The sequence below is a fragment of the Zonotrichia leucophrys genome, chromosome 1A, assembly GCF_028769735.1.
Source record: "Zonotrichia leucophrys gambelii isolate GWCS_2022_RI chromosome 1A, RI_Zleu_2.0, whole genome shotgun sequence".
NCBI lineage: Eukaryota > Metazoa > Chordata > Aves > Passeriformes > Passerellidae > Zonotrichia > Zonotrichia leucophrys.
Genome location: NC_088170.1, coordinates 13,670,617 through 13,697,248, shown reverse-complemented (window position 1 = coordinate 13,697,248; position 26,632 = coordinate 13,670,617). Strand labels below are relative to the sequence as shown.

General features: G+C 46.3%; 1 protein-coding gene across 6 annotated transcripts; it reads right to left on the bottom strand.

Moving 5' to 3' along the window:
• Window positions 1-2,359: 2,359 nt before the first annotated feature.
• LOC135441341 (cystine/glutamate transporter-like) lies at window positions 2,360-26,299 on the bottom strand. 6 transcript variants are annotated; one of them, XM_064700910.1, is made up of 14 exons: window positions 26,238-26,299; window positions 21,637-22,017; window positions 17,206-19,532; window positions 14,862-14,988; window positions 14,003-14,118; window positions 13,216-13,341; window positions 10,771-10,870; window positions 10,639-10,683; window positions 10,316-10,439; window positions 9,903-10,006; window positions 7,919-8,015; window positions 6,999-7,148; window positions 4,529-4,703; window positions 2,360-3,700 (listed from the first exon to the last, which is right to left on the bottom strand). In XM_064700910.1, exons 3-14 carry the CDS (start codon window positions 17,396-17,398, stop codon window positions 3,636-3,638), a joined length of 1,422 nt encoding a protein of 473 aa, XP_064556980.1. In that variant the 5' UTR covers window positions 17,399-19,532; window positions 21,637-22,017; window positions 26,238-26,299; the 3' UTR covers window positions 2,360-3,635. The 6 variants fall into 6 exon arrangements, with proteins under 6 accessions (XP_064556980.1, XP_064556974.1, XP_064556989.1 ...); XM_064700904.1 differs by lacking the exons at window positions 21,637-22,017; window positions 26,238-26,299 and adding an exon at window positions 20,241-20,809 and having other exon boundaries at window positions 17,206-17,475; window positions 19,254-19,532; XM_064700919.1 differs by lacking the exons at window positions 21,637-22,017; window positions 26,238-26,299 and adding an exon at window positions 20,241-20,809 and having other exon boundaries at window positions 17,206-17,475; window positions 19,424-19,532.
• Between the last annotated feature and the right edge of the window lie 333 nt (window positions 26,300-26,632).

Sequence of the window (26,632 nt, the reverse complement as noted above, 5' to 3'; positions counted from 1 at the left end):
CAGAGGCACCCAAGTGTGGTTTCCCAGCATATGTGACATGACTTATCGTTTATAAAGAAACCATGGTCCAGCAGGTAGCATTACTTAGTTCCTCCCAGGAATTTCAATTCTTGTTCACTTTTTCTCTTCAGAGGAAATGGACAAAGAGGGGACTTTTCACCCTTTGTGTGTGCCTCTGTGACACGCAGCAGCTCCTTAGCGATTTCAGACTGCTCCAAGGTTTGGTGTGGGAGTCCTGGTCCTACAACACGTGCACACTGTGCTCACATGGGTATTGCAGCCTGGGACCAGGCCAACAGTATCTCATGCTTTTACCTTAAGATGTGTAAAATCCCCCAAACCAAAGTGGGTGGACTGTCATGGTTTGAGCCTGGCACAGAGCCAGTGCCCCCCATGAAAATGCCTCACCCTGGTGTCTGCTGTGAGATGTGACCAGGAATAAGCAAAACAGGCTCCAACTTAAACATAAAGAACACTTTATTACCTAAACTACAGGAAAAATAGGGAGAGACTATAAGGAAAAGGAAAAAAAGAAATTGAAAACCTTACAAAAAAAACTTTCCTCCTCCCCACTCCCTGACTTTCCCAATCCGATACATTCTCCCAAAACACCCAGCCTTGGCCCCACACTTTAGTATACTCAAACTTCAGTTCATGAAGAGGAAAGGAGTCCTTCTCGTTCCATAGGCTTCTCCTGGAAACACACTGAAACCTCGTGTGCTTCTCTGTCACTTCGGCACCGCCCGGAAAGTCCTTTTGCCGCTTGTGACATTTTCCTTCCATGCCCAGTGCTCTCACCACTGAGACATGGCCAGAGCTGCTTTTAGGGTTGTCTTTCAAGGATGCCTTGTCTCACTCCAAAAAGGCACAGTCTCTGCTTTTGGGACATCTGTCCCCCCCATATTTTTCCAACCCCCTGGGGCCGGGGGGTCCTCACGAAGAACCTTCCTGGTTTTGAGGCACTGCCTCCCCCTAAAATGCAGTCTGTGTCACAGGAACAACTGAGTCCATAGCCACAAGAAAAGTCCAGCCAAAAGGCCACTCCAAATCATCTCTCCCCATCCAATCATCTCCACATTCTTCGGGCCAGGTCCTTGTCTCATCTCATCTCCTATCTCCCTTCTTATTCAGCTTCGAGGAGGATTAGCATTTTTGCAAGGCCCCAATCATGCAAGAAAGGGTTAAAAGTTTTCAGTCTCTGTCTGTCCTGGGACGAGATGATACTCCCACACGTGCTGCTGCTGCGGCCGGCCGGGCTGCACCCTTTTCCCCCCCCCTTTCTCTTCCTGGGCCGGCTCTCTCTCTCTCTCTCTCTCCTGGGGGGGGGGGGGGGGGGGGGGGGGGGGGCTCGCTGCCCGAGGGCTGACTCTCTGGGATCTTCCACCCTTCCATCCTCGAAGCCCCTCAACCCCATCTCTGTCCAGGCCCCGGGCCTACCGCATGGCCGCCCCTCCCCCGCCCAGCAGCAGCGGGCTGGACGGGGGGGGAGATCTGACCTCCTCGCCGCGATGTCCAAAAAGAGGGAGTGCCAAGGGCAGTGCCCTGCTTTTAACCCCTGTGTATTCTCGGAGGTGTGTCCAAACCCCACTGGCTACACCGGGTGCCAGTCTCAAACCCAAAACCTTCATTGGTTTGACCACAGCTTCCCAGAATTCCCACTCCTTCCTGGTCAAACCACGACACTCCACCCTTCACCACCTCCGAGAATACACTTTCTAAAATTATCAACAGAACTACAAAACACTTCTACACAACAATACCCTAGATTCACTATCTATCTACCTTAACTTAGTACATGCTTTTGCTTATTCCTGGTCACATCTCACAGCAGACACCAGGGTGAAGGCAGTTTCATGGGGGGCACTGGCTCTGTGCCAGGCTCAAACCATGACAGTGGACCCAGGAAATGTTGGGGTGATTGAGCTCACCTGGTTCTGCAAGATCTTCTGCAGGTTGGTCCCCCAGCCACTCATACTGGGCGCTGGCCCACCACTGGGTGCTGTGGGAAGGTGCACCAGGCTGTTCAGCTTCAGGAAAGCCTGGCACAAGGAGGGATTGGCTCTTGTCTGGGATCCTGGAAGCATTTCCAGATCTCACTTGAATCCATTCTATCGTTTAAAGCCAGTAACTTCTGTAGGAAGTGATGGTTTCTGCTGTGAGGATTTTCCCTGTGAGACTGTATTTCCTGTTGGACATCGTCCAGTGGCTTGTAAATTAAATTCTTGGAGGGTAGTGGGGAAACAAGCCCTGCAACCACACTGCTGCTGTCCCAGCTTAATTCAGCACAGGAACAGGAAGCAATCACTACAAGAATAATAATTCTCAATTGCTTTGAAAATAACCCTAAAGTTGCGTTCCAAAATGTTTCAGTAGATTACATTCGATTGGTAAATGGTACTTTGTTTTTATTTTAAGTACATAAATGTTTGATACAACGGATTTAAAAATGCTCCACATTCTGCTGTTCCTCTTTCCAGCAGTCATTAGAGGAGCCTCAGCATGCTACTTCGCATCTTTTAGGAACCAATTAACAATTACGTGATTGAAAATAGGTAATTGCTGTATTATCTGGACATAACATCACCACATTAATAATGTAATAATGTAAACCAAAGTAATCCAATAATGGAAACCTTTCTTATGCCATTAGTTCAAATGAGCATTTATGGATTAAATCAGCAAGTCATGCGCAATTGGCAAGTTAAAGCTTGGATGTGAAGTCACTCATGGCTTCTTACAGCACCAGAAGATGCATTTATTCAGGAATCTGCCCAAGTCTCATCAGTGGTCCTGTCTAATTAAAGGAGGAATTGTATTTCACTGGAGCTAGGCCAAATTCTGAATTTTCAACATCACTGATAAGGAGTGGGTCTGGGAAGCTGGGGGAGGGACCAGGATGTCTGCTGTCATATTCTAGATGATATTTAACTGATTGTTTTAAAAATGCACTTGTACATTTAAAAATGTAATTTCACTAAAGTAAACTTCAAAGTTGAAAGATCATTTCAAGGCTAAAAAACTCATTCTGCTTATACAAAAATCAAAGCAAAACATTCTGACTTTAGTTTGTTAATACTTGAATTTCAAGTATCTTCTCATTATCTCAGTCTGCAGTTTCCGGTGGATAAAATTTTATCCCCCTGTATTCCCCTTTCTAATTCATCTGCCTTATCTCTAATTAGCTCTCCCCAACAAGACTGCTGTAGTGGTTCTGTTTGAAACTTGCATTTGGCTTCCATGTATTGGATTCTAAGTTTTGCAACATGCCCACTTCCTCTATTTGCCAAGCCAGGAAAACAAAATACTGTCTCTGTACTCACACACACATACATACACACACAATTTTTCTCAGGACTGGGCCAGGCTGCAAAATTAGCATCTTGGTTTCAAAGACACTCTACAGGCAAAGCAAGCTCATTTCAGAGAACTAGTTTGCTTTTCTGAAAAAAAATAAAAGGGCAGGAACAGATCCCAGTTGGCAAGCTTAGGAACACTTGCAGCAAGGTTTTGGCTCAGTCATCCTCAGTTGCACTGACTAAAAAGAATTAAAGCATGGACTGCTTTAGGTAGGATCAAAGGTGTCAAAAATGGTGTGAGTAGATATTTATTGTCTTCTGTGAGTTTTGATGGTTTTCTCAGTAAGTCTTGATTTCTTGTTGGACAACTTCCAGCAGTAACTGTAGTTTGTGTGTAAGATAATCTGAAAGGGTGGAAAAAAAGGAAGGAAGCTTAGTCCAGAGGCAATTCTGAGACATTACTGAAAATCAAGAGCATCAGCATTGATAGCTGGAGCACCTAATGTTGGCAGATCACTGTATCTGTTTCCTTTCTTGCTATGTGTTGTCTTCTATTGAGTGGTTAGTGATGCACCTCCATCCAAGATCAAATCAAAAGAAAACAAGACTTGGAACAGAAACAAGAAATTAAACTCAAACCCGGGCTCTCATTTCTGAAAAACCCCTTGTGCCACCATGCCTACATACAAAGGAAATTTGTACCACACACTGCCTGGAGTGGAGATGTACTCAATTTCCACAGCTACACTTGTACCCAAACCATCCTGGCCTCTTCACCAAGCACACAGACCTCTGGCAGTACTCTTCTCCTAGCAGCCCTCTCTCCAGACTTTCATCAAGCAAGTTTGTTGTGCATGGGGTTACAGTGTCTGCCTGTAGCCCCTCCATCCTAACTTTTCATCTTTCTGCTCCATGTCAGACAAATTTCACCCAGAGCTGGGATCCCAAAGACATGGTAAAGTTTAGTAAGTACTAGGCCTGGGGTGGGAAATAGACCCTCTCTGTTCCCCCTGTTGGTAGACTTCAGCCTTGTCTTTGTTAAAACAAATTTGGCTGTGGAGGCTGTGCCTTGGGAAAGGCACCAGAGTGGTGCCAGCAGTCATGATTTAGGTTTCATAAGGTCTGTTGGTCAAGGAGCAATTTGCATCAGAGGTGAGCCCTGGCAACAAACCAGCCCCCTGACCCTTGGGCATGTTTAGGTCCACAATACTGAAAGTGAAATGCATACTTACAAAACAGGTTGCGGCAGCGGTCTGACATCTGCCTGTGAATGATGAGGTAGTAGACTGGAAAACCACTCAAAACTATGGTGCATCCAATGCTGATGTTCACAGGGTCTGAGTAGAAAGACATTGCCACTGTGAAGAGGCAGATGATGGTAAAAGAGACAGGGACAAACAGGGGAACCTGAGGAAAAGAGCACAGGAGACTATCAGGGAAAACTGGTGGCTGTAGCCGATCAGCCTCTGTATGTGCCAGCACACGCTGTATCCATTTCTCTGCCTAAAGAAAAGGAGAATAATCATAACCTGTCCTACAGAATGCTTCTGTACTATCAGACTGCAAACAACTGCATCAGCTTCAGAGCTCAGTGTGCTCTGTGAGGTGCATGCCTCCTATATTCACGTACACCAAAATCTAAACCTCACTTGTAACTATAAGCCAAGCAGGGGGAGAAGCTGCCTACAGCCCACGGCTCTGTGAATGTCCTGCACCTGTGCATGCCCAGGCACACACATACCTATGTGCCCTCTAAGGCAGCCACTGAGGGAATATCTGAAACCAAGAAAGAAGGGACACTTTGAATCAAACTGTTCATTGCTTATAAATCCATGACTCGTGTTGACCTGCCTCCAGTTTACCTGAGACTTACAGTGACTAAATCAAGACAAACCAGACTCCCTATCTTTGTAGTACCTGCAGCAAAAATTTCAGCTTCAGTGACACCATGGTGAAAATCAAAGCAGCACTCAGCTCTTCAGCCATACCCTATTGGATGAGCCAATTCCTCTAAGTTATTTGGAGAGCAAATAGGAAGACTGCAATAAATAATAAAACTGTGAAACACTCCCTCTGTCTCTGGATCCAAACTCTGCCAAGCAATTCCTTGCCATGGCTGATGGAATGAAGGAGCTGCTCTCATATAAGGTGACAATCTTGACTAGTAATAAAGATTGTATTTTGGATACTCAATATGCCAAGTTGGAAGAGATCTGTTGCTCTAGGTATGGCAGCTATCCAGCCATCAAACTTAGGTACTCTTGTCTTTCCAGCCAGAGCATCCTCTGCCAGCCGCTCCTCCATGCACACGCTCACGCTGCACATCTGCTTGAGAGGTGTGCGAGCGGACTGCTCCCTCCTCTTTCCCGTGTTTTCTCACCGTTTTTAACTCAGAATGCTACAGAGAGAGCAAGTGCCAGCGCTGTCACACGCGTGCCACGCTTTGCTGTCCCCGGGCACGGCAGGCGACAGCCGCGAGCGGCCACTAGAGCGCAGCACGGGCCCGCGCCACCTGCGCGCAGCCCTTGCACAGAACTGACAAAAACCAGAGGAAAGGCGAGGGGAAACCAGCCGAACTGACCAAAGGGCCAGTGTTTCCTTCCCTCGTTTAATCAGCATCTAGGAGCCGCTAGATGTCTGAATATTTGAAGAAAACCAGGGCAAAATCTCAGCATCTGAAACCATCAGCAGTGCCAGCCACTAATAAATCTCCCCTGAGAAGATTGGTTTGAACGAAAAACTAAGCTAAACTTACTCAGTTTGGTTCTGGGGGAGTGAGTATGCGAGTGCAGCCAACAAACAAACTGGGAAGCCTCAAGGTCTCTGCTGAATGCAAAGACCGAGAAGAAAAATGACCCCAGACTTTGCAGGAGGATGCACCCAGCTCAGAGAGGACCCCTGCGAGCTGCAGGGAGCGTTTCTGCCCCCCGAGCTCCTCACTGCCCAGTGCCCACAGCCCCGGAGATCCTCTCTGCTCCCGGGAGCTGCTGCCAGGGGACACCACACAGGGGCGACCAGAGTCAGGAGCAAACTGCACCCGCCTCAAGCACCGCCCCAACCCAATGCCTTCTGCACATTATCCGGCAGTGGGAAATATGCCCAAGCACAGGAAAGCTGCTCCAGCATCCCCTGCTGACATGAGGGGGGATCCCAGCACCCAGAGCAGTGAGAAAGGCCACAAGAGGGGCCCACTGCTTTACATGAGACAATATTTCTATACCAGCAGATGATTCCTCCCAAGTCAGGTTTGCTCCCAGGACCAGTCCACCCATGCTCCTTTTCCCCCAAGCCTGACACCTTTCTGCTTCTCAGCCAGAGCTGAGATTTACCTGCCACTGAAATAACATCCAGGCAAGTAACATCCTTCTTGTAGGCCACAGGAGATGAGCCAGAGAACTTCTGTCTGTACATCTCCCAGTCCCAAGCCTGAAACTTTGTCCCTTGTACCAAGCAGTATTCTAACAGGTGAATCTGGTGAGCCCATGTAGAACTGGCTTTATAGGATTTATCACATCTGGCTGTTTGGGCACACCAACCAGTGTTGGTCAGGAGCTCCCCACAGACATTACCAAGCATCAGAGACTGAAACCCCTTAGAGCCTAAAGGCAGCCAGGGCCATGTGATGCTGTAATTATGAGCAAATCAAGGAGAGGGATGGCAGGGCTGCAGGTTCCTGGCTGCCAGGTCCGTGCTGTGCATTACCTGGAAGGGGCTGTGCAGCTCCGGGTGACGGCAGCGATGGACGATGAGCCCCAGGGTGGCCAATCCTATGAAGAGCCATCGGGAAAAGCTGAAGAAGTTCAGTAGGTGGTAGATGTCTCCAATGCACACCATGGCAGTGACCAAAGGGAACTGAGCGTTTTGAACATGGAATACAGTCATTACAGCCAGGGATCACCTCCTCCAAGCTCCCTGCAACTACTTCACAGCCCCAGCATTTTGGAGGTCAGAGAGTTTCACAAAACAGTGTCACAGACTGAAGGCAAAAGATTAAAGGCATTGATCTGTAGTGCTACAGAAAAGAGTGATCATTCCAAGATCAGCAGCATCTTTGATGCTTCATGTCCAAGCCAGGGCAATTAAAACATGCATGATCCAGAAGCCTGCACTGCTGGTACACAGGCTATCTACAATGACATCTGCTAAGGTTTTACAAGCTCAGCCAAGCTGCAACAGACACTGCACCACAGTCGGGATGGAGCTGGGCCATTGCCACAAAAAAACCCTGAACAAACCAAAACACGAGACCAGACCATCTCTACAAATGCTCATTCCCTGCATTTCCACCACACCTGGGAATTTTAAATTTCCAGATAGCCAACGCCTGGCAGAGCTATTTTCATAGGGCAATATCAAGCAGCACCTGTTGCAGATTGTAGGGACTGTACTTTTAAAAAAGGTGTGTAATGTTATAAGGCAGGGACTTCAAGGTTGTACATTTGGATACCACTGCTGGCTCAAGGGGATTTAATGCTTTGCAGCCATTTCCTGCCTTCTTTTTTTTTTCTGGGAGAAATTTAATGTCCCAACACCCTCTAAAACTCCTCAGTTTATCCAGTCCTTGCAAGAAAGCCAGGACAGCAAAAGAACAGAGCGTGTCACACACAGCCAGATCTCCTTACCATTAACATGACAGCAGGAAGGGGGGTATGCCTTCGAATGTGGATCATGGAGAAGAGAGGAGGCCACTGCCCTTCCCTGGAAGCCACAAACAGAGTCCTAGGAAAAGACAGGGAGCCCTGTACATTAACATTCTACATCCACGTTAGAAATGAGATGAGTCACTGGACTGACCTGAGGCATCAAGGCATCTGCTCTCTTCCCCAGCAAAGTCTGCTGCTATTCAAGCCCACAGTTTTGCCTTTAGCTGCACTTTCATAGAAAGTTTGGGTTGGGTTGGAACCCACCCACCTGCCATGGACAGGGACACCTTCCACTAGACCAAGTTGCTCAGAGCTCCACTTTGGGGGCATTTGGAAGAAAACCAAGGCTGAGTTCCCACAGCTCTGCCAAGACCAGTTCAGGGCAGATCAGAGCCCAGCACCAGACCACTGGCAGGGTCTCCTTGGGTGCCTCATCTGCAGAGACCTTTGGGCAAGTCCAAAGTGACCATGAATGAACTCAGATTGGAAACAGGAGTAAGAAAGTCTCTTGCCATCAAAAAAGGAATTAATTTTTCCAGTGAAAAGGAAGTGGAAGGGTCACAAACTTCAATTTTTTATAAGAGAAACTGGTGAGTTTATGAAAGGGGATTGTCAGCTTTGAAGCCTATATTCTTATATGTACATATATAGAAAAAATAAAGTGCAATCTCCTCAAATGACAGATGATTTCCAATCCTCTGGTCAGCTGTTGGAAAATACAGTTTGTCATACTGCCAAGAGACCATCTACACACAAGAACAGCTACAAAATGAGAGCAGAGAGTTCCTTGCTTGCATCCCTCCTTTGACTCGTGAGAGAGCAATTAGGGAGAAGACAATCACATCCAATTTTAGAAATTTAATATCCTCAAACAAACCATGCCAGAGCATCAGCTGGGCTGAAGCAGGGCCCCAAGCAGCTGGGGCACAAGTGTACAACTGGTTTTATTGCTGTCTCTGTGGCTTTGCAGGGGTGTGGCTGGCAGGCAGCCAGGGAGGCCCCATCAGTGTTTATATGGGCTTTCTGCAGTGATTATGTTAATGATGCCAGGATGGGGGAGAGAAGGTCAGTGGGGGACACTGAGAACCTCTGTGCTGCCCAGAGACTTCTCATCCTCAAAGAAAACAATTATCTGGAGCAGCTAATGGGAATGATTGTCCACACCTGTATTTAATACAGGACTTCAGAGTAGTGGATCAGATAATTCATTAGCTTTCAGGCTATGAGACATTCCTTTCAGATCAACTGATTTTTCCCTTTGCAATCAAAGCCGTGAAGCAAAACCACTGCAGAGAGTTTGCTCAGCTCCACAGGACCAGAACAACATAAGTATCTTGTTCATAAGGCCTGCCCTCCTCTCCAATTTCAAGGCTCCCGTAAGGACACAGTGTGGCAGACAGTGAAGCTGGCAAGTTTATTTTTCCATGGGACAAAGCTTTTCTTATTGCTATAACAAGACTTCTTGAACCTTGACTATTGCTTTAGGAATAGCCCATCCCAATGACATTTCACTGACTTCAAAGCAAAGTTCTCAAGGGAGAGTTTGCCTAGAGAGCCTCCCAACAGAGGGACCCCATGCCCCCAGCAGCACAGCTGGGTGAACCCAGTGGAAGAAGACTCAGTCTCACTGAGCAGCTGCCAACATCAACAAAGCCTTTAGTTCACCAGAAACACTGATATTTCACTTTAAACTGGAGATTTAAACTGAAGGGTAGGGGAGAAGATAAAAATCTTTGTTTGTGACCAGTCCTGAGTACCAAGGTCTGGATCTGGTCAGAAATAGAAGAAGTAGACTCTTAGCCCAAAGGGACCATCCTGTAGCTGACAACCTGGGAGTCAAAAGCCTTATTTTTCCCACAAGAGTGGTTAAAATGCTACAGTGTGGATGGGTAGTTGCACAGGTTGGTGATGCTTCCCTCTGATTCAGTGAGCAAAAAGCATAATAGACCCTTAGGGATGTGACCTTGAAAAGGTGAAGATCCCTCCATTCATGGTTCCAAAGCAGGACAGTGCAACAAGGACAGGGACCACGGAGATCAGGCTCTTGAAGGCTCGCTGCACAAAGCTCTGGAGAAAGAGCAAACATGACTTTAGGGAACATGTGGTGATCTCTAGGTGATATCAGGGTCAAAAAAGAAAACTTCTTCCATTGAAGGAGTATAGAAGTCATAAATCTCACCTTTTCTACTGTCATCTTCAGGTTACTTTTCATTATCTTTTAGGCACCACAACAAGAAGAATTTACTGTTGCCCATTATTCCAGAGAAATTACAAAGCAATAAAGCATTTTATAGGAAAACCATCTCTGAAAGACTTGCCATGACCACAACACAAGCTGGCCACACTGAGGAGATAACAATAGCAATGACAACTCACCACAGCCACAGCAGGAGAAGCCAGAACATCTTCTGTTCCCAGGACTGTGTAATAGGAGACGTTGGTGAGCATGTATCCCACAATTACCGTGATCACAGACACGATGACAGCCAGGGGGATATTTCTGCAAGGAAGGGGAAACACACACACACAAAGAACAAGCTGCTATCCCTTGTTATGCACGGTATTAGTGCAGATTTTATCTGGCAGTACAATTGATTGCAGTTAAGTGAACCCACAAAGTTATTCCTCCTGCACTGCACTTGGGAAAGGTGTGGGAGCCCCGAGGCCGGTAACCCAGGGCAGCTTCCTGCCAGCCTTACCGTTCGGGTTTGACCAGCTCTTCGCGCACAAAGCCGGTCTGAAACCTGCACGATGGGAAGAGACAGGGTGAGAGTCAGTCGTGCTGAGGGCACCCGTGTGCCGCCCGGGAAGGGCCCTCCCATCGCACCTACCAGCCGGAGTATGCGAACATGCCTGCATAGAAAGCCAGGGGGAGCTTATCCAGAACCAGCGACTGCCTGTCAAAGGCATGCTGGAAGTTCTCCGTGTGGCCTGCAGAGGAGATAAACAAGGGAGACAGAGCAGGAGAACATCAGAGACTGGCTTCCTTCCCTGTAGAATAACATCCCTTGTACCTCTTGCCCAGGCCTGGGAAGAGTGTTTGTGATTTCCTTGGAGAAGGGTATTCAAATTCATTTCATTGCTTTAACTTCAGTGTTGTTGCTGATATGTTTACTTTCCTACAGTGACATTAAAAAAACAACAACAAAAAAATATATCCCTTGTCCAGCTAGGGTAGGCATTTCAGGAAGGGCAACAGCAATAGCTAGTTGTTTCCAACAGACCCTGATGTGGGAACAGGAGATCATGGAGATGAACAGATCCATGCTGTCCTCTCCTTCCTTCAGGCCCAAAATTAAAGTTGTTGGATTGACCCCCATGCCATGTTCGGTCCCCAGCCCCCTCAGCAGCTGGAGACACAGTCCCCTTTGATGTGGTGCAGCCAGCGAGGCAGCTGACTCAGCTCTCACTGTGCTCCCTCCTGTTCCTGCTGCTGGAGCACTGACCCCAGCCCTGTGCTGGCCAGAGCATGGGAACCAGGCTGCAGGAGGGGGTGGGAGCAACACCTGCCAGCCTGACCCACCAGCACTCACCCACAGGAAAGGACAGAGTGCAAAGCAAATGACATGTCCAAAGTAGAGGTGTCTCAAAGTAGAGATATTTACCAACTCCCCTAATTTTCCTTCAAGTTCTCTGCTTGAAACAACAAAACAAAACTTTACAAAAAAGAAAAATCAAAGTCAGGATTTTCTCTAAATCAAAACAAAAAGATTTAGGGAAGAGAGCAGCTCTGAATTGGCCTCTCATTCAAACAACAGTCAAAAATAATTGCATTCCAAACATTTTCAAATCCAGGTAACCCAAGGTTTGGTACCACATCTATGTTCAATTTTCCATAATAAACTCTAAGAGGTGAGAAGCTTTCCTAGTTGGGCTTTACTAGGCAAGGTGTCATATGGCACAGAGCACATGGAGAAAGTCAGGCCACTTCTGTGGAGGTGCTTCTGCAAGAAGTTCAGTGACAAGATTTGGGCACATGGGCTTGAAACACTGGCCCAGCAAGTCTCTAATATAAGCCTGAGCCAAAGAGCAGGTAATGGCAAAGGAAAGGACAGAAGTGCAATCTAAACAAAGTAGCACAAGGCAAAGCAATCAGGCAAAATTATGTAAAAGCACAAAACTGATTTTTAAGCACCAAAAAAAAATAATGAAGTCAATTTGAAAATAGGTTTGAAGAAAACTAACCCAAAATATAGAAGTGGGTCTATTGGGGTACTTTTTTTATGTTCCAAAATGATGGCTGCTAAGTGATGGTGCATGAAAAGGATTTATTGCCTGCAATGCATTAATGAGCAATTTACAGTCCCCCATGAGACATATTAAATACAACTTGTCATGCTGGAGTCTCTTGGTGAATTCTCCCTCCAGATGTCACCTGCATTTATCCCCTCCACCAGAGGACGGGTGCCAGGGCTCCAGATTGTCATTTGAAGGCATTCCTAACAATAATGGCTGGGGATTCCTAGCTGCAGGGCAGTCCTTTAGTTCAGAAGCCAGCCCAAGGGGAGCTCTGCATGTTCAAAGGAGCCAGCTCCAGACATCAGAAAGAAACATGAACACAGAGCCCATTGCCTGTGGTGTTTTCTCTGCAGAAGAAGGTAATAGCATGAAGAGGGAGCAGGCTTCATCCCTTGAGTGGGAATGCCTTGGGCTTTTCTATAAACTGAGGCTTGGATTAAAGCCAATACTCTTGTATGGTTCACAGAAGATCCTACTGGTAGGGTTTATCTCCCCTACTCTGCATACAGGCATGAAACCCTCTACCAAGTTCATTGTAAATTCACTGAATTACCACCCATCTCAATCTGGAGGTAAAAAACATTAGTTTGTGCCACAGAAGGGTTAGAGATGCCGTTACCAGGGCTCAGCTGAGGGCTGGTAACTCATTATACAGCTGTGATTGGCACAGGGGATGCTGTCACATATCCTAAATGTCCATTTAATATGTGCTGCTTTGGAAAGATTTTGAGCTATACTGGAAATAGGCAAGTCTGACTCCAGAGGAAGGTTAGGGTGACCTGGGTAGGTTCACATATCCCCTGGCACTAAGACCCACTAAATTTTGGAGAAAGCACCCTGCAGCCAGGTGCATCAGCCCAGTGCAATGATGCAGCTTGTGCCAGCTGTGCCGGTCTCAGCTCCCAGCTAATTCACATCTGGCACATGGACAGAGAGAGCTCCTGCCAGCTGAGTGAGCACCACCCTTGTCACTGATAAAAGCCATGACAGGGGGCACATCGAGCACCCTGCTCAGCCATAGGAGCAGCAGCACCTACCCTGGGCCAGCAGCATCATCCCTGGCACGATGATGAGCGCAAGGGCCAGGAGTTTGACGACGGAGAGAGCCATCTGCAGCCGCGCGCTCCAGGTGACGCTCCAGGAATTGAGGGTCAGGACCGTGTCTGGAGAGGAAACACCACTGCTACAGCTGCAGCCTGGGCTCGACACACACAGGAGAAAATACAGTAGCTCTCCCTGCCCTAGGGATGCTGGGGGAAGGCTGCATCCTTATGCCTTAGAGAGGATGCCTGGGATGAGAGATGCCAGGAAACATTGGTCCAGCATACAGTGTTTAAAGAGGGAGCTGGCTTACACTCCTAAAAGGGAGCAGGAGCCTGGTTCCTGCTGGGTGATCCACACCTGCCTGGGGGAAAAGTGTGGGACATCTCAGCCCACTTCACAGCACTCCCTGTGCCAGTCCACACCAGTCTGGAGCAGGCAGGACAGCTTCATGGGCTGGATGCACCAGGAGAGGAGTCCAAAACCTCAAGCCTTACACCCACAGCTCATGTGGCTTTTGCACAATTACACATGGAGAGTTTCTTCTCCCACACCTGGCAACATCCCCCTACCTAGGGCTCCAGCTGGTCAACAGGGAGGCCCATTCCACTTCCTAGAGAATATAGCGGCCCAACACCATCACCTTGAATTGGAACATTTTACTTAGCTGAGGTGATAATACAGCTGTCTTATCCCACAGCTGTCCAGGAAATAACACCCCAAGTGCTCCTAGTCTAGGGCAGGGAGGCCAGGATGGACAATCCCATAAATGTTGGTACTTACAGTAGCCCAGGAGAGACACGAGCTTCACTGCAGGGACAGGGGCAGCACAGGGGGCAAAGAACGGCTCCAGCATGTAGCGCCCAAATGCCAAGGAAACCACAGCACTGTTGGCAGGCCTGGAGTGGGGAATGTGGGGGGAACCAAGCACAAACTGCTCTGAGCAAGGCTGGAAAATGGCATGAGGTAAAACTGCACAAAACTTTAGAAGAGGAGCAAGTTTCCCCATCTGGCCTAATCCTCTCACCCATGCAGATGGTGAATCCCCATCGAGTTTTTCTCATGGGTTTTTCTCAGTAAATGGGTTAAAAACCACATGCTGCAAAATGATTAATTTCCAACTTGAAAGCAAAAGTTGAGATTAATCATACTGAGCAATGCAAGTGTAGTTCATATGTTCTGCCTCATCTAAGCTTACATGAAGGATACAGATTATTGAGAGGTGACATCCTTTTTAATGTTAAAAAAAGAAGTAATTCACAATTTTATAAATTATTTAACTTGGGGATAAGCCAGGAAATTGTCTCCACTTTCTGAATCTGAAGACAGCAAAAAAGTTTCACACTGAAAACATTAGATCTGAAATAAATCTGGCATCTATTGCCAGTCTCTGAAATATACCACAGCTCTTGGGAGATAGGAGCTGCCAGGGGACAAGAGAGATATTCTTCAAGTACAGAACATATTCAACATTTGTAACTATTTCCACATTGCATCTTCTTCCTTTTATCACTGAAAAATCTTTAAAAATCATTCAATTCTTTCCTTTACAAACTGCCTGGACTGTTACCTGGCGCCATAACTTTTGGTATTTTAAATTATCACTGCATCCAGGAAGAGGCAAGCAAATCAAATCTCTTACCTGATAGCAAAAAACTCTGCCCACAGGAATAAGAAGCTTGGCAGAGGCCCTAGTGTCTCCAAAATGTAGATATAATGCCCTCCAGACTTGGTGATTCTTGTTCCAAGCTCTGCATAACACAAGGCACCTGGAAAAGTCCAGGTAGAAATGTACCAAGTAAATAATCCCAGGGATTTTTTTCCCATTTCTGTGTGATTTTTCAGGGATTGAACAAATCATTTTAAATAAGTAGCAAATGGGAGGAAGGAAAAGAGGTTTAACAGAACCACTTTTCTCTATTTTTGTGCACTACTGTGGTTTGAAGTAAGTTCTGAAGTTATTGGCTTACCTGTCAGGTGGAAAGAAATTCTCTGTTTTGTGGTTAATGTTACAACATTTCCATGGAAGCTCTGAAGAAAGGTGTGTGATAGAAATGCTGCACAGAGCTACAAGAGGTTTCCTTTGAAAGGTACCCTGGATTCTCACTTCTCCTCACTGTTAGACTGATGAAATGGTGCTTACAAAGCAACTACAGCAGCTCAGCCACAAGCCATGGCTGAACTGGTCATTTAAATAATGTTTTTGATCCCAGGCCACATTCTTGTGTCCTTATCTTGCATCTTCACATAAACCCCTTCCCTCTTTTGAAGCCAGTGGTGACATGGCCATGCCTCCAAGTTCCATGGCAATCATGCCACATTCAGGTCACGCAGGATGGTGACAACCTCAATGTTTCCTGCCTCCCTGTTGGAAAATTTGTGCAGGACTCCTGTTCAAAGCATCAAATATAGGCAGAGAGCTCAACTAGTCTATTCCAGCAGGTCCCTTTAAGTTCTTCAAGCATTTGAGCATTCATGCATATAAGTATGTTGCTGAACTCATGGGATGGGACTTTATATATACCCCACTTGAAAGAAAAAAAAAAAGCACAAAAGAAAGCAGGTCTTTTAAATATACTGCAAAAAAAGTGTCAGAGAAATGATCACGGGAGGTCATCAAGCTGATAAAAGACAAGAACAAACTGACAAATCCAGCTACAAAATGCAATCACTTGGTAAAGAGGCTCCCAAGGCCCTTCCAGGAGAGTGTATCAAAGGATGCTGTACACAGAAAAACCTTTACAAGTGCAGAGCTTGGCTGTGTGATTACACATACATTACACACACATTCTCATTTACTGCTCTGCTATAAGAAACACCATGCCCACATTATACTGTCAGCTTTTCTTTAAGCAGAAGTGTATAATTCACCAAACAACCACTCACAGTGGCAATGTGAAATATTGGTACACATATGCTAAGAGCAAGAACAACTTGTTGCCCTATTAACAATTGAATGTCTCAATTTCTAAACTTGCATGTACATGCCAGAGTGTCAAAGTGAGTGACACTCACTTTGCTTTTTATTTTTTTCCACATGAAGTATATCTCCTTTCTTATTTTTTTCTTTTGGTGGATTTTTTTTTTAACTAAGTTACATCAGAAGAAGAATGTTAAAGTCACCCACTATAAAAAGCATCAGATTTATCTCCTGGGCTGGGAGAACTTGCAGTTGACCTAATAGCACCTTTAGAGGAGGTTGCTTTAGAGCAACCTCAGAGTTTCTGAGATGGTGATTTTTTACAGTTAATGAAAGAAACTGAAAGCCACATGTTTTATCCACTGTAACTTAGAAGAGCAACATTATTTCAAAAGAACCAGATTGAAGCTGTCATCAAAAAGACAACCTCTATGAGAAAAGCCTGGTAGTAAATGACAGAAATGAAGCCAATAGTAACACACAGAAAATGGGGCAGCATCAGACATCCCCACACCATCTCTTACAGACACCCAGCACCCTCCCTGGGCTGGTGCATCCCTGCAGCTCCCCAGGCATTCTGCTCCAGCCATTCTCCCTGACAGAAAGGGGTCCCCATGGGGCACACTGGGACTCTGCCTTACTCCTCTCTTCACAGTGAAAAGCACAGCACAGCCCTCAGGTTCCCTTTTAGGTGCCTATATCTCCTTTCTGCCTTACAGGAGTCCCCTCATTCTCTCCCAGCTTTCCTGGCACAGACCATGCTGTCTCTGTCTGTCACTGTCACAGACCATGCTGTCTCACTCACAGTCACTGTCCTTCCCCTGCCCTAGACTTGTACATGAATTGATATTCAAAGACCATAAGTGCTGGAACTTTGTCCATTACCCCAGGGAAATAATTTGAACCAAAAACTCCTAGTGACTATCCCGTGACTCCCTTAACTTTTGTTGCAGAAGGAATAAGAAATTTTGGGTTTATTCATCTCCCAACTTTCTAAACATAAAAATGTTCAGGCTCCCCTCACCTCCCAGGTGCTTCAGCAAGAGCTCCAAAGCTCAGCACTCACCAAACATGGAGAGGAGCCCACAGGAAAACCAGACAAGCAGGGAGAAGCCCACGCTGCCGGAGTTTTTCAGGACTCCTTTGGGGGAGATGAAGATGCCGCTGCCAACCATGCTGCCGATGAGCAGCGAGAACGCCCGCAGCAAAGTGATCTTCTTCCTCAGGAAGACGGCCTCTTCTTTCTTGTCTTTCCCCATGGCTTTCTTCCAATCACAGGAGCTTTCTTCTAATCACATTCAGGAGCTACAGTCTCCCAAGTGTCCTCAAGGTTCACCTGTAAGACAAGGAGTTAGGGATTCAAGGATCTTCTTTTTGGGACAAAATTTTTTTCAGTAACTGGACAGGAGCTGTTGAATCTGTTCTCCTCAGCTGCAGGAAGTACCAGCCAAACCACAGGTGAGCAGAACACCCTTGGTATCATCTATCTCATCAGTACAGCTCCCAAGAGACACTTCAAGGGTTTTCTGCTTCTTCTTCCAGGCAGCACAGAGTGTTACATGTTGCATGCCAGCCACACCTCAGGATGATTCCCAAATTTGACTTTGAGTAACGTCAGATTGCCCAGACTGGAACTGGCCAGTTTGGGATTAATTTAATGTGATCTAATAGGGGGATGCATTGATTTCAGCTCACTGGCAGAAAAGAGATTTAAAGTTGCCAACCTAACCATCAATTCCTTGAGAATCTCTGAGATGAGAAAAACATTAAGCTGCATTAGTTGGTGCACAGAGAGGATTTAAGCTTTTTTAACTTCCTATCCACCCTGGCTGAATGAACTAGCCCTGATTTCTCACTAGAGCTCCATTTAATCAGTGTTTCTTAATATAGTGTCAAGCTTTTTTGCTTTCAAAGTACTGCAGAGTCAGGAATAAATACTGTTTACTGTTGTAAGACAGAGCTTAGTCATTACTAACAGACGTGCCATTTCTTCTATTAATATAAAAAATTCCTTGGTAATAACAGCAGCAGTGAAGTTTTTCCTAGAAAAGAGGGAACTTCAGATACTTCAGGGATCACAAGTTGATCCAGATTTAGTTCTCACAAACTGCAGCAACCTCCCACTTCCCCTCCTCATCTCTCCTGTCTCTCTCTATCACCCCTAAATTGGCAGCTTCACCAAGAAACTCACCTTCTGCTTAGGTAGGTAAGATGAATTCAGGTCAGTTACTACAGCCCAATTTGCTGTAGCCAACCTAGCTGTAGTTTTCCTAATAGCAAGGTAGATGTTTTACACTAGTAATTATCCCTGGAAGAGCAGGCAAGACAAGACTGGAGTGGATAATTTGGCTCTTGTCCAGCCTCCTGCCACACATCCCCAACAATGCTCATGCACTCAGTTTCAGTGCTTTTCTTTTCATTATTCTAACACAGCAAATTGCTTTATGGTGAATATTTGCCCTAAGCCCCATGGCTGTATATTATTGCAAAGTTACACTTTACATGAGACCCTATTTTATGGGTTTCTTGAATAATTTAGTAATTGCAGTGGTGTGTCCACAAGGAGACAGTGGTCACCTCTAGAGCAGACCTAAGCAGACAGAAATTGCTTCCTTGGTAGAGAGATAAAAATGTTCCCCTAACTTTGAGGGGACAATTCTTGCCACCACTCACCCACAATACTTCTTTGCCTGCCCTGGGTAAACTCAGTGTAACCAAGGTCTTTTCTCCCCCCTCCCCAGCTCTTTTCCCACCTGGAAGCTGGTGGGAGGAAGCAGGGTTATCACTTTCTCTGCACACATATGACAAGCACATGCAGAAAGCCCTTTCTCCTGCCAGCAGCATGAGCTGGTTTCTCTGAGATTGTGCCAAGCCTGCACAAGCATCTTCTCAATCAAACCAGCCAAGTTTAGTTATCAAACCTCTAATGAGTCCCATAGGACCCTTTAAGGCTCAGATGGGTCACATCAGCCTCATCTGGTCCCACAGAGCTGCTCCTCAGAGTCCCAAAACCTCACAGGGCTGCTGGAGACAGTGGCTCTGGAAGAGCAGGGATAGAGCCCAGGGATCCTCCCAGCCCCTCAGCTGCAGTTCCTTCAGACACCAATTAATTACCTTAGTGTGAAATACCAATATTGTCTGGTATTTCTCAGCTGAAGTGAGACCCACACAGCATTCATTTGCAGGGGTGAAACACAGAGCCTCACCAAACCGGAGCTGAACTGAAGAGAGATGCTGTGCAGAGCTACATCTAAAGCACCGTTCGGAGAGAATTAAAAGTGCACTTATCTGTTTGGCTGGGTTTTAAACAAAGCAGGTGCATTTACAGTCCATCAGACTCCCATTTCTTGCTGGGATCCTGAAGCCACAGAAGACAGCGTCTCTTTGCAGGCTCTGAAATTACACAGAGAAAGCAGGGGAGGAACAAAAAAAAAAAAAAAAAGGAGAGATCAAATCAAATTTACAGACCAGGTTAATGATCCAAAGTAAACACCAAACTGTACTTCTGTCCCCATGCCTTTTTTTTTTCTTTATTATTTTTTATTTTAATACTACTGCCATGCAAAAGTATGTGGACATAAAACAATCCAGTCCAGTAAATTTGAGAAACATTAAATGTATCAGTACTTGTTCCAGAAGGGGTTGAAGGAGGAGGAAAAAAGGTGAAAAAGGGAAAAAATGTAAAGAGTAACAGAAAGCTATTGAATAGAACTTCAAAGAGTCACCTAGCAGAGCCCACAGCCCAGAGAGACCATTCCTGCCTGCTCTGCTTTCCAGCTACATTCCAGCACCAGGCACATTAAAATTCAGGGATGTTAATCCTTGTGGCAATGCTTAAGAATATTCACAATGTGCTTAGTGCAAAGGAAAGAGGCAAAGCTGCTTTTTGTTCACCCCTCTGACTTAAAGGACAGGCTCAGACCCTTCTCTCCCAAAATGCAGCACCTTTACACGGGAGAGATCATCAGTCAGCAGGGCTGGAGAAAAACACCACTTTAAGCTATTGCAAAACTTATCACATATACTGGATCTTTCCTTCCTTGTTCTTCATTTACACTGATTTTAATGTTAGTTTGGGGGTTTTTCAGCTGTTAATCTTACCTCACAAGCACTGGAGCAGGGACGGAGAAGGTGGAGACAAGCATAAAGAGAGAACCATGCCTGTTACCTGTAGTGGTGTCTGGAAGCCCCAGCCAAGAGCAGGACCCACTGTGCTCAGCACAGAGGCAGAGTGGATATTACTCTGATGAAAAGCTAGTGAGATAAACAAGCAAGCTGCAAAAGGAGAGGAGGGAGACAGCATCACTCTCAGCTGGGAGCTGAGACCTGGAACAATGAGTGACCTTTCTCTTCCTATCACGCAGGGAGCGAGTGGCATCCCTGGGAAAACAGACTGCACCTCCAGAGTCCCACTTCTATCACCTACCCCCTAAACAGCACCCCAGCTACTAGGGAATCTTCCTAAATATTTACAGCTGTATTTTCTTTGCATCCTCAATCAATGTCATATTGCCAAGAACAGGTTAACCCCTTCCTTTTTGTACTGCAAAAGATGCAGGTGTCAAACTTTCCTCTCAGTCTCGCTATTTTTTTTCTTTTTGGTGCCAAAAATGTCGCTCCAATTCAATGTCTACCACAAGGCACAGAATCTAACTAAATAAAATCAGCAGTGAATGGGAGCTTTTTTATTCATGCATGAAAGTAACATAAATAAGCTTTAATGAGGCTGGTGGTGGTCTGTTCTGGGAACTCAATCAGAAAATCTATTTAGGAGACCTGAGAGATGTTTGTTTATAGACCAAAATGAACACAAGAAACAGGCTGAAAGGACAAGACATGCAGCTCAACTTCTTTTCAGCATTCTACAGCTGGTTTGCCACCCTGGATAAGAAACCAAAAGGGACAGTAGTTAATAAATCAGTCTCAGGCTTGCAGCCCCAGATGTAGTAATAAATCCATGCAATTGCCTTAGGTGTAAATGTAAAAATAATTTCCATTGGCTTCTCTTTCTACAGAGTTTCACAAATATCATCTTGTGAACTGTCTATCAAAACACTACTATTTCCTAACACTTCTGTCTAAATGAATTTTTTTTTTTGCCTTGACAGCAAAATTGCTTTTGGCTCAGGTCACAGAATTTCTGTCATCTCATTTAGGCATTTCCAGTTGTCCTTCCAACAGGGGTGATTTTTCTGGAAAACAGGCTGATGGTATGGTGAGTCTGGACTGCTTGATGATATGAGGATGACCTTTTAATTGAGAACTTCAAAGTGTGGAATCCACACTTTGGCTAAAAATTGGACTAAACCAAGACCAAGATCTTCAAGCAGCTAAATTCCTGTTGGCTTGAGAGTTCCTTGCTACCAGGATTTATATTCTGCACCAAGTTTAAAATTCTTCATTATGACCAGTCTACCAAAGCAGATAAATGGAGATGTTTTATAACCATAGTGCTGACTGATTTCTAGGATGCATGGATCATACACCATCATCTCACTTTTCTATGCATCCATAACTCTCCATTCAGCTGCCACAAGGAACTTGCCCTTCTGTGTATCCAGAACTGATTCCCCATTAATGTTGTTGTGCAGGAGCGTTGGCCCTTTCATGAGTATTTCTTCCTCACATGTTGCCAGTGACATGAAAAACACAAATCTGGAGAGATGCACACCTGGTTAAAAAAGATTCCGGTCTTCTTCCACAGCACCAGCTATTAAAGATTGTCAGGAAAGAGCACCAGCATCCCTATAAGATGAACTAGCATGATTCCTCTTTCTTACAAGCAGGAGCTGAGAATGCCCAAGGCACTTGCCTCCCAGCGCATCAGATCCAAAGGAGCAGCAACACCCAGAGCACCAGGCACTGGAGCACATGAATCCTAGGACAAGAAAGAAACAAAACACTTAACAAGAGACTGTCTCACATAGTTGTGTTTCCTGAGGCAAACATCTTGGCTCTACATTATCTCTAGTGGGGCACAGTGCAGGGAAGTGTCCTCAGAGCTTTGTTCTTTTGTGGACAGTCCTCCAAGTAGCAAGCTGTTTTCACTCTCCAGATCAGACCTCCTCCCTGGAACAAGACAATTTGTCCTATTCAAAACTGTTTTCTTAGCTGCGTAAGACAGAACACAAACAAAAATAAATCTAAATGTTTCTAGCAGAAGACACCCAACAGAGAAGTCTAATGTTGTAGCAAAGTACAGCCAAACTTTCCCCAAATGAGAATTCTTCTCATGCACTTTAAATTTAAAAAAAAAATCCAGAGAGAAATATCCCTCCTCATTCCAATGGTTTGTGGCACTGCATCAGTGCTGAGGTCTGGGGTTTGTCTGCCTTTGATCTGAGATTGGGCAGTGCCAATGCTCAACAGCTCTGCTCCTGCAGGGGAAATTCCTCCATGAACCAGGCCTTTGAGGGCTATAAAGGACACTGCTTCCCAGCCACTGCTTGGTGACTTAGGACAAAACAAGTTTGAGAGACTCAGGCTGCTCCATGGGAGCTGTTACTCATCCCTGGGGCTGCTGGGGTGGGCTCTTCATCAAGGCCAGCATTCCCATCAGCAATAGGCCCATGGCACCATCATCCAGAGCAGTGCTCTGGAGCTGCACACTGATCCCTAAGCCTCTCCATAAACATTCTGCAAGAACAAGACCCATCGCCTGGATGGGGGAAAATGCCAAAATGGCCACGCTCATCACCAGCTTTCCTCACCAAGAGGTAATTTCTCGCTAATACCAGCTATCTTATCCTGCTACAGGTCTCTCCTGGTGAAACTCCTGCTGGAGACAGAAGAAACCCTCTGCTGCTTGTGCTGTTGTCAGATGGTGGGCCCCACCAATAGGGGTTCCTGATCTACCCTGCTTTAACCATCTGGAATGGAATCCTTTGAGAGCTGACTGAAGTAATAAAATTCTTCTTTCTGTATTGCTTCATATATTACATTAGTTTCCCCCTCAATCTCACTGCAGTGCTGATGATTTATCACCTCAGGCCTCCAGTTCCCCCCAGACTCGACCTCAGAGCCTGAGTTTGCTCCTTCTCTTCCCACCTTCAAGGAATTCAAAATGAAATTTAAACATTAAAAAACAACAACCCTTTGCACCTGCATTAGTCACTCACTCTGGTTGCTACACAGTCTAATCCACAGTTAAACCTCAGTGTTTTATGCTAAATCACCCACTCTGGCACCTGACCCACACACAGCCCAACCTCTGCCTTGAACATACCCCAGGGTGGGGGGAGTCTCTCCTTTTGGCCTTTCTGCTCAGCTGTTACTCATTTAATAAAATATAAGCCAAATATACAATTATGCTGGAAGGAACATGTTTCCTTGTTAGGCCTTTTTGGCTCTTATCCAGCAATTTGCAGGCAATGGGGATTTATATTTTACTACACAACATTTCAGATTAATTCCTTACCATTTTCCAGGCCTCTGATGGAAGGAAGGGGAACAAGAAGGGTTTTCTCTGACCCCAACCTCACCCCCAATGGGACAGCACAGGAACACATGTCCTGGTCTGTCCTGGCTAACAGGGAGCAGTGACTTGTAATGACAGCATGTGTCTTTTTATATAACATGGCACCATATCATCTCAGGCAGTGCAGCCCCTGCCAGCTCCCCAGAGCTAAAGGGATGGCACCAGAAACTAATCAAACACCTAAGTCCTATTTTTTTCAGGTAACACACATGTCAACCCCCATTTTCACTTGTATTTAGTGAGAATCGGATTCTAGGAACAAGCATGTCAACAAAACCAGATCAACATGCTCACTGGGGAGGTTAAGTCAACACAAGGGCATGTTTATTCAATTTTAATGTAAGGACAGTCATGGAGGTATCTGCTGGGAAGGATCTCAGGGTCCCTCTGGCCCTGTCCCCCATAAGAAGCAGGATTGTTGCCAACACTTGCTCAGATCATCCCTTGCTTTGTTTAGCAAGGCTTAAACCCCCTCCAGAGCCCCTGACCTCTCTTGGTAACCTGTTCCAGTGCTGCACCCCCATCCTGTGGAGAAGCTTCTCCCAAAGGCCACTCAGAACATCCCAAGAACTGCTTGTGGCTGCTCCCCACAGCCATATCCCTCCAGAAGCCTCCAGGAGCTCCCCTCACAGAGCAGCTCATGGCAGCCTTTGCTGATGGTCCTTGCCACCCTTCCCTCTCCAGCAGCCAGGGCTCCAGCAGCCCCCAGAGATTCACTTCTCTTTGGGTTTCCCTGAAGTCTGCGGACTCAACACTGCTGCAAGTTGTGATTGCTTAAGTACAGAGAGCTGCAGGAAATGAAAGGCACCAAATGGATGTTCCCCCCCAATCTAGAGGCTCCAGCTTGCCTCTGATGTCCCCTGAGCCAGGGGACTGAAATAACCTTCAGCCTTGGAAACTCTATTTTTGGTGCTTTTTTCCCCGCCTCCCTCTCCTTTTTCCATCCTGGACTTTGAACCTCCCTAGATCTTGTTGGCCTGATTGCATCATTCCTGGCAGGTAAGGTCAGCATGAATGGAAGGAAGTACAAACAGCACTTCACACAGCACCAGCAGCAGGGAGAGCCTGCAGCCAGCAGAGGTTATGGACCCAGTCAGCTCGAATAAAGACCTGCATCAGTGGAGGGGCAGGAACTACACCAGGATTGTTCATGTTGAAACAGGGGTCACTCCATCTCCTGCTTCAGAGGCAAATCTGAGCCCTGTGGGATGTCTCAGGAGGAGATTTCCTTTGCACATTGCACTGAGCCAGGGCAGCCCAGCAAGGCTCCACTGCAGGCTGCACAAAGGAAGAAATACCACGTGCTTTCTTTCCCTTGTAGCTCAGCACAGATGCAGAATACACATGGAGAGAGGAAGGGAGGACTTTCCCTCACAAGACTCAGGGTCACCCTGTGAGGCCCTTGGATCTGGGGTCACTGTGGCCAGTGCCAAGGAGTCACCACCCTGAATATGGAAAATTTGAATTCAGCTCCTCTCATGGATGCCTTAAAACAATATCAGCCAGTGTATCCCTAGCTCCTGGCATCTCCACCTGGCTCCATCTGCTTCAAACCTCTGCTTGTTTCTATCCCCAGCTGACTTGCCATGTGAGACAAAGAGAACAAGAGGACTGCTCAGGGCACCTACAGCTCCCCAGGTAGTCAGGACAAGGAGAGCATTACCTGAGGAAGGTCACTGCTCTGGCAGGGCTGCAGCACTCTCAGCAGTGCTGCTTGCCTCGTGGGACACCCTCTCCGTGGCATCAGTGCTTTGGGAGAGGTGCCTCATGCAAGTGAGAACATTGCAAAATTCAGGACATCTGTACAAATTCCAGATTGATGCAGCTGCTGAAATGTAATTATGAAAAGTATTAGCCATTGAATTGAGAAGGCATTACAAAACATCCAAGGAGAAAGAAAATAAACTAGCATGCTGTGATTGATGTAAGCACGTAACAGCCTCCACATGTCACTGGGACCAGCACAGGCTGCACCAGCTGAGGCTCTCCTTCCAGAAATGGAAAAACTTCCAAGGGGAGCAACTACACAGCTGGGGCCAAGCCCTTGTTCTCTGTCACAGTGATAGTGAGCCATGTGGGCCTCTACTGCCACACAAAGATGGGTTCTTGGGGCAAAAGGTCTCTGGCCACAGTTTGGGCTTCTGCACTTGTCAAAGCTTGGGGCTGAAACATAATATGTCAATTGCTGGCATAAACAGATGTCAGGAATACTCCTCAGTCCTGTTCAGAATTGGACCTCTGGGCCACCAAGAGTATTTGCTTTCAATCAGCAGATATGGAGCATCCCCAGACTCCACCACCACTACCAGGAGCTGCCAGTCCCTGCCCGCCACTTTCCACCCCACTGCAGCCTCAGATAACTGCTGACCTGGCCCTTTGGTGCTGGGCTCTGGAGAGATTCAGGGACAAACAAAGAGGGAGGTCATGGTCAGTGCTGCTCCCTGGACTCACCAACATGGCCAAGGTTGTCAAACAATCACCCTCTCCTCTCCCAGTGTCTCTTTGGATGCCCCCAACAGGCATCCCAGTACCAGTTTGGTGGGAAGTGCTACCATTCCAGCTCCAACAGCCCAGATCCAAGCCCCAGGTCAATGGGTCATGCATTATGCAACTGTACTCACATGCAAAACACATCTAGCCTCCTGCTGTACTCTCATGAAGTAGATCCAGAAAGAAGATGCAACATATCCTGCACGTCAGTGGAGACAAGACAGTAGGAACAGTATTAAGAGATTATTCCACATGCATCCAACTGTTTCTATTTAACAGGTGGCTGCTCAGCAGCAGGTACAGAGGATACTAAATCACTAAGTCCTGGCAATCCCTGTAACTCTCTCATCCCTCCCCAGCCACCTGGTGTTCTTTTGGGTGAAGGAAAAATGAAAGAAAATGTTTCTTGGGTTTTTTTCCCCTTCCTCCCCCACACTCTTTTTGTTTTATTCTGAGAAATGCAAGCTAGAAAGGCACCAGCAGAATGCCACAGACAGGAAGCTGATGGAGAAGCAAACCATAATTT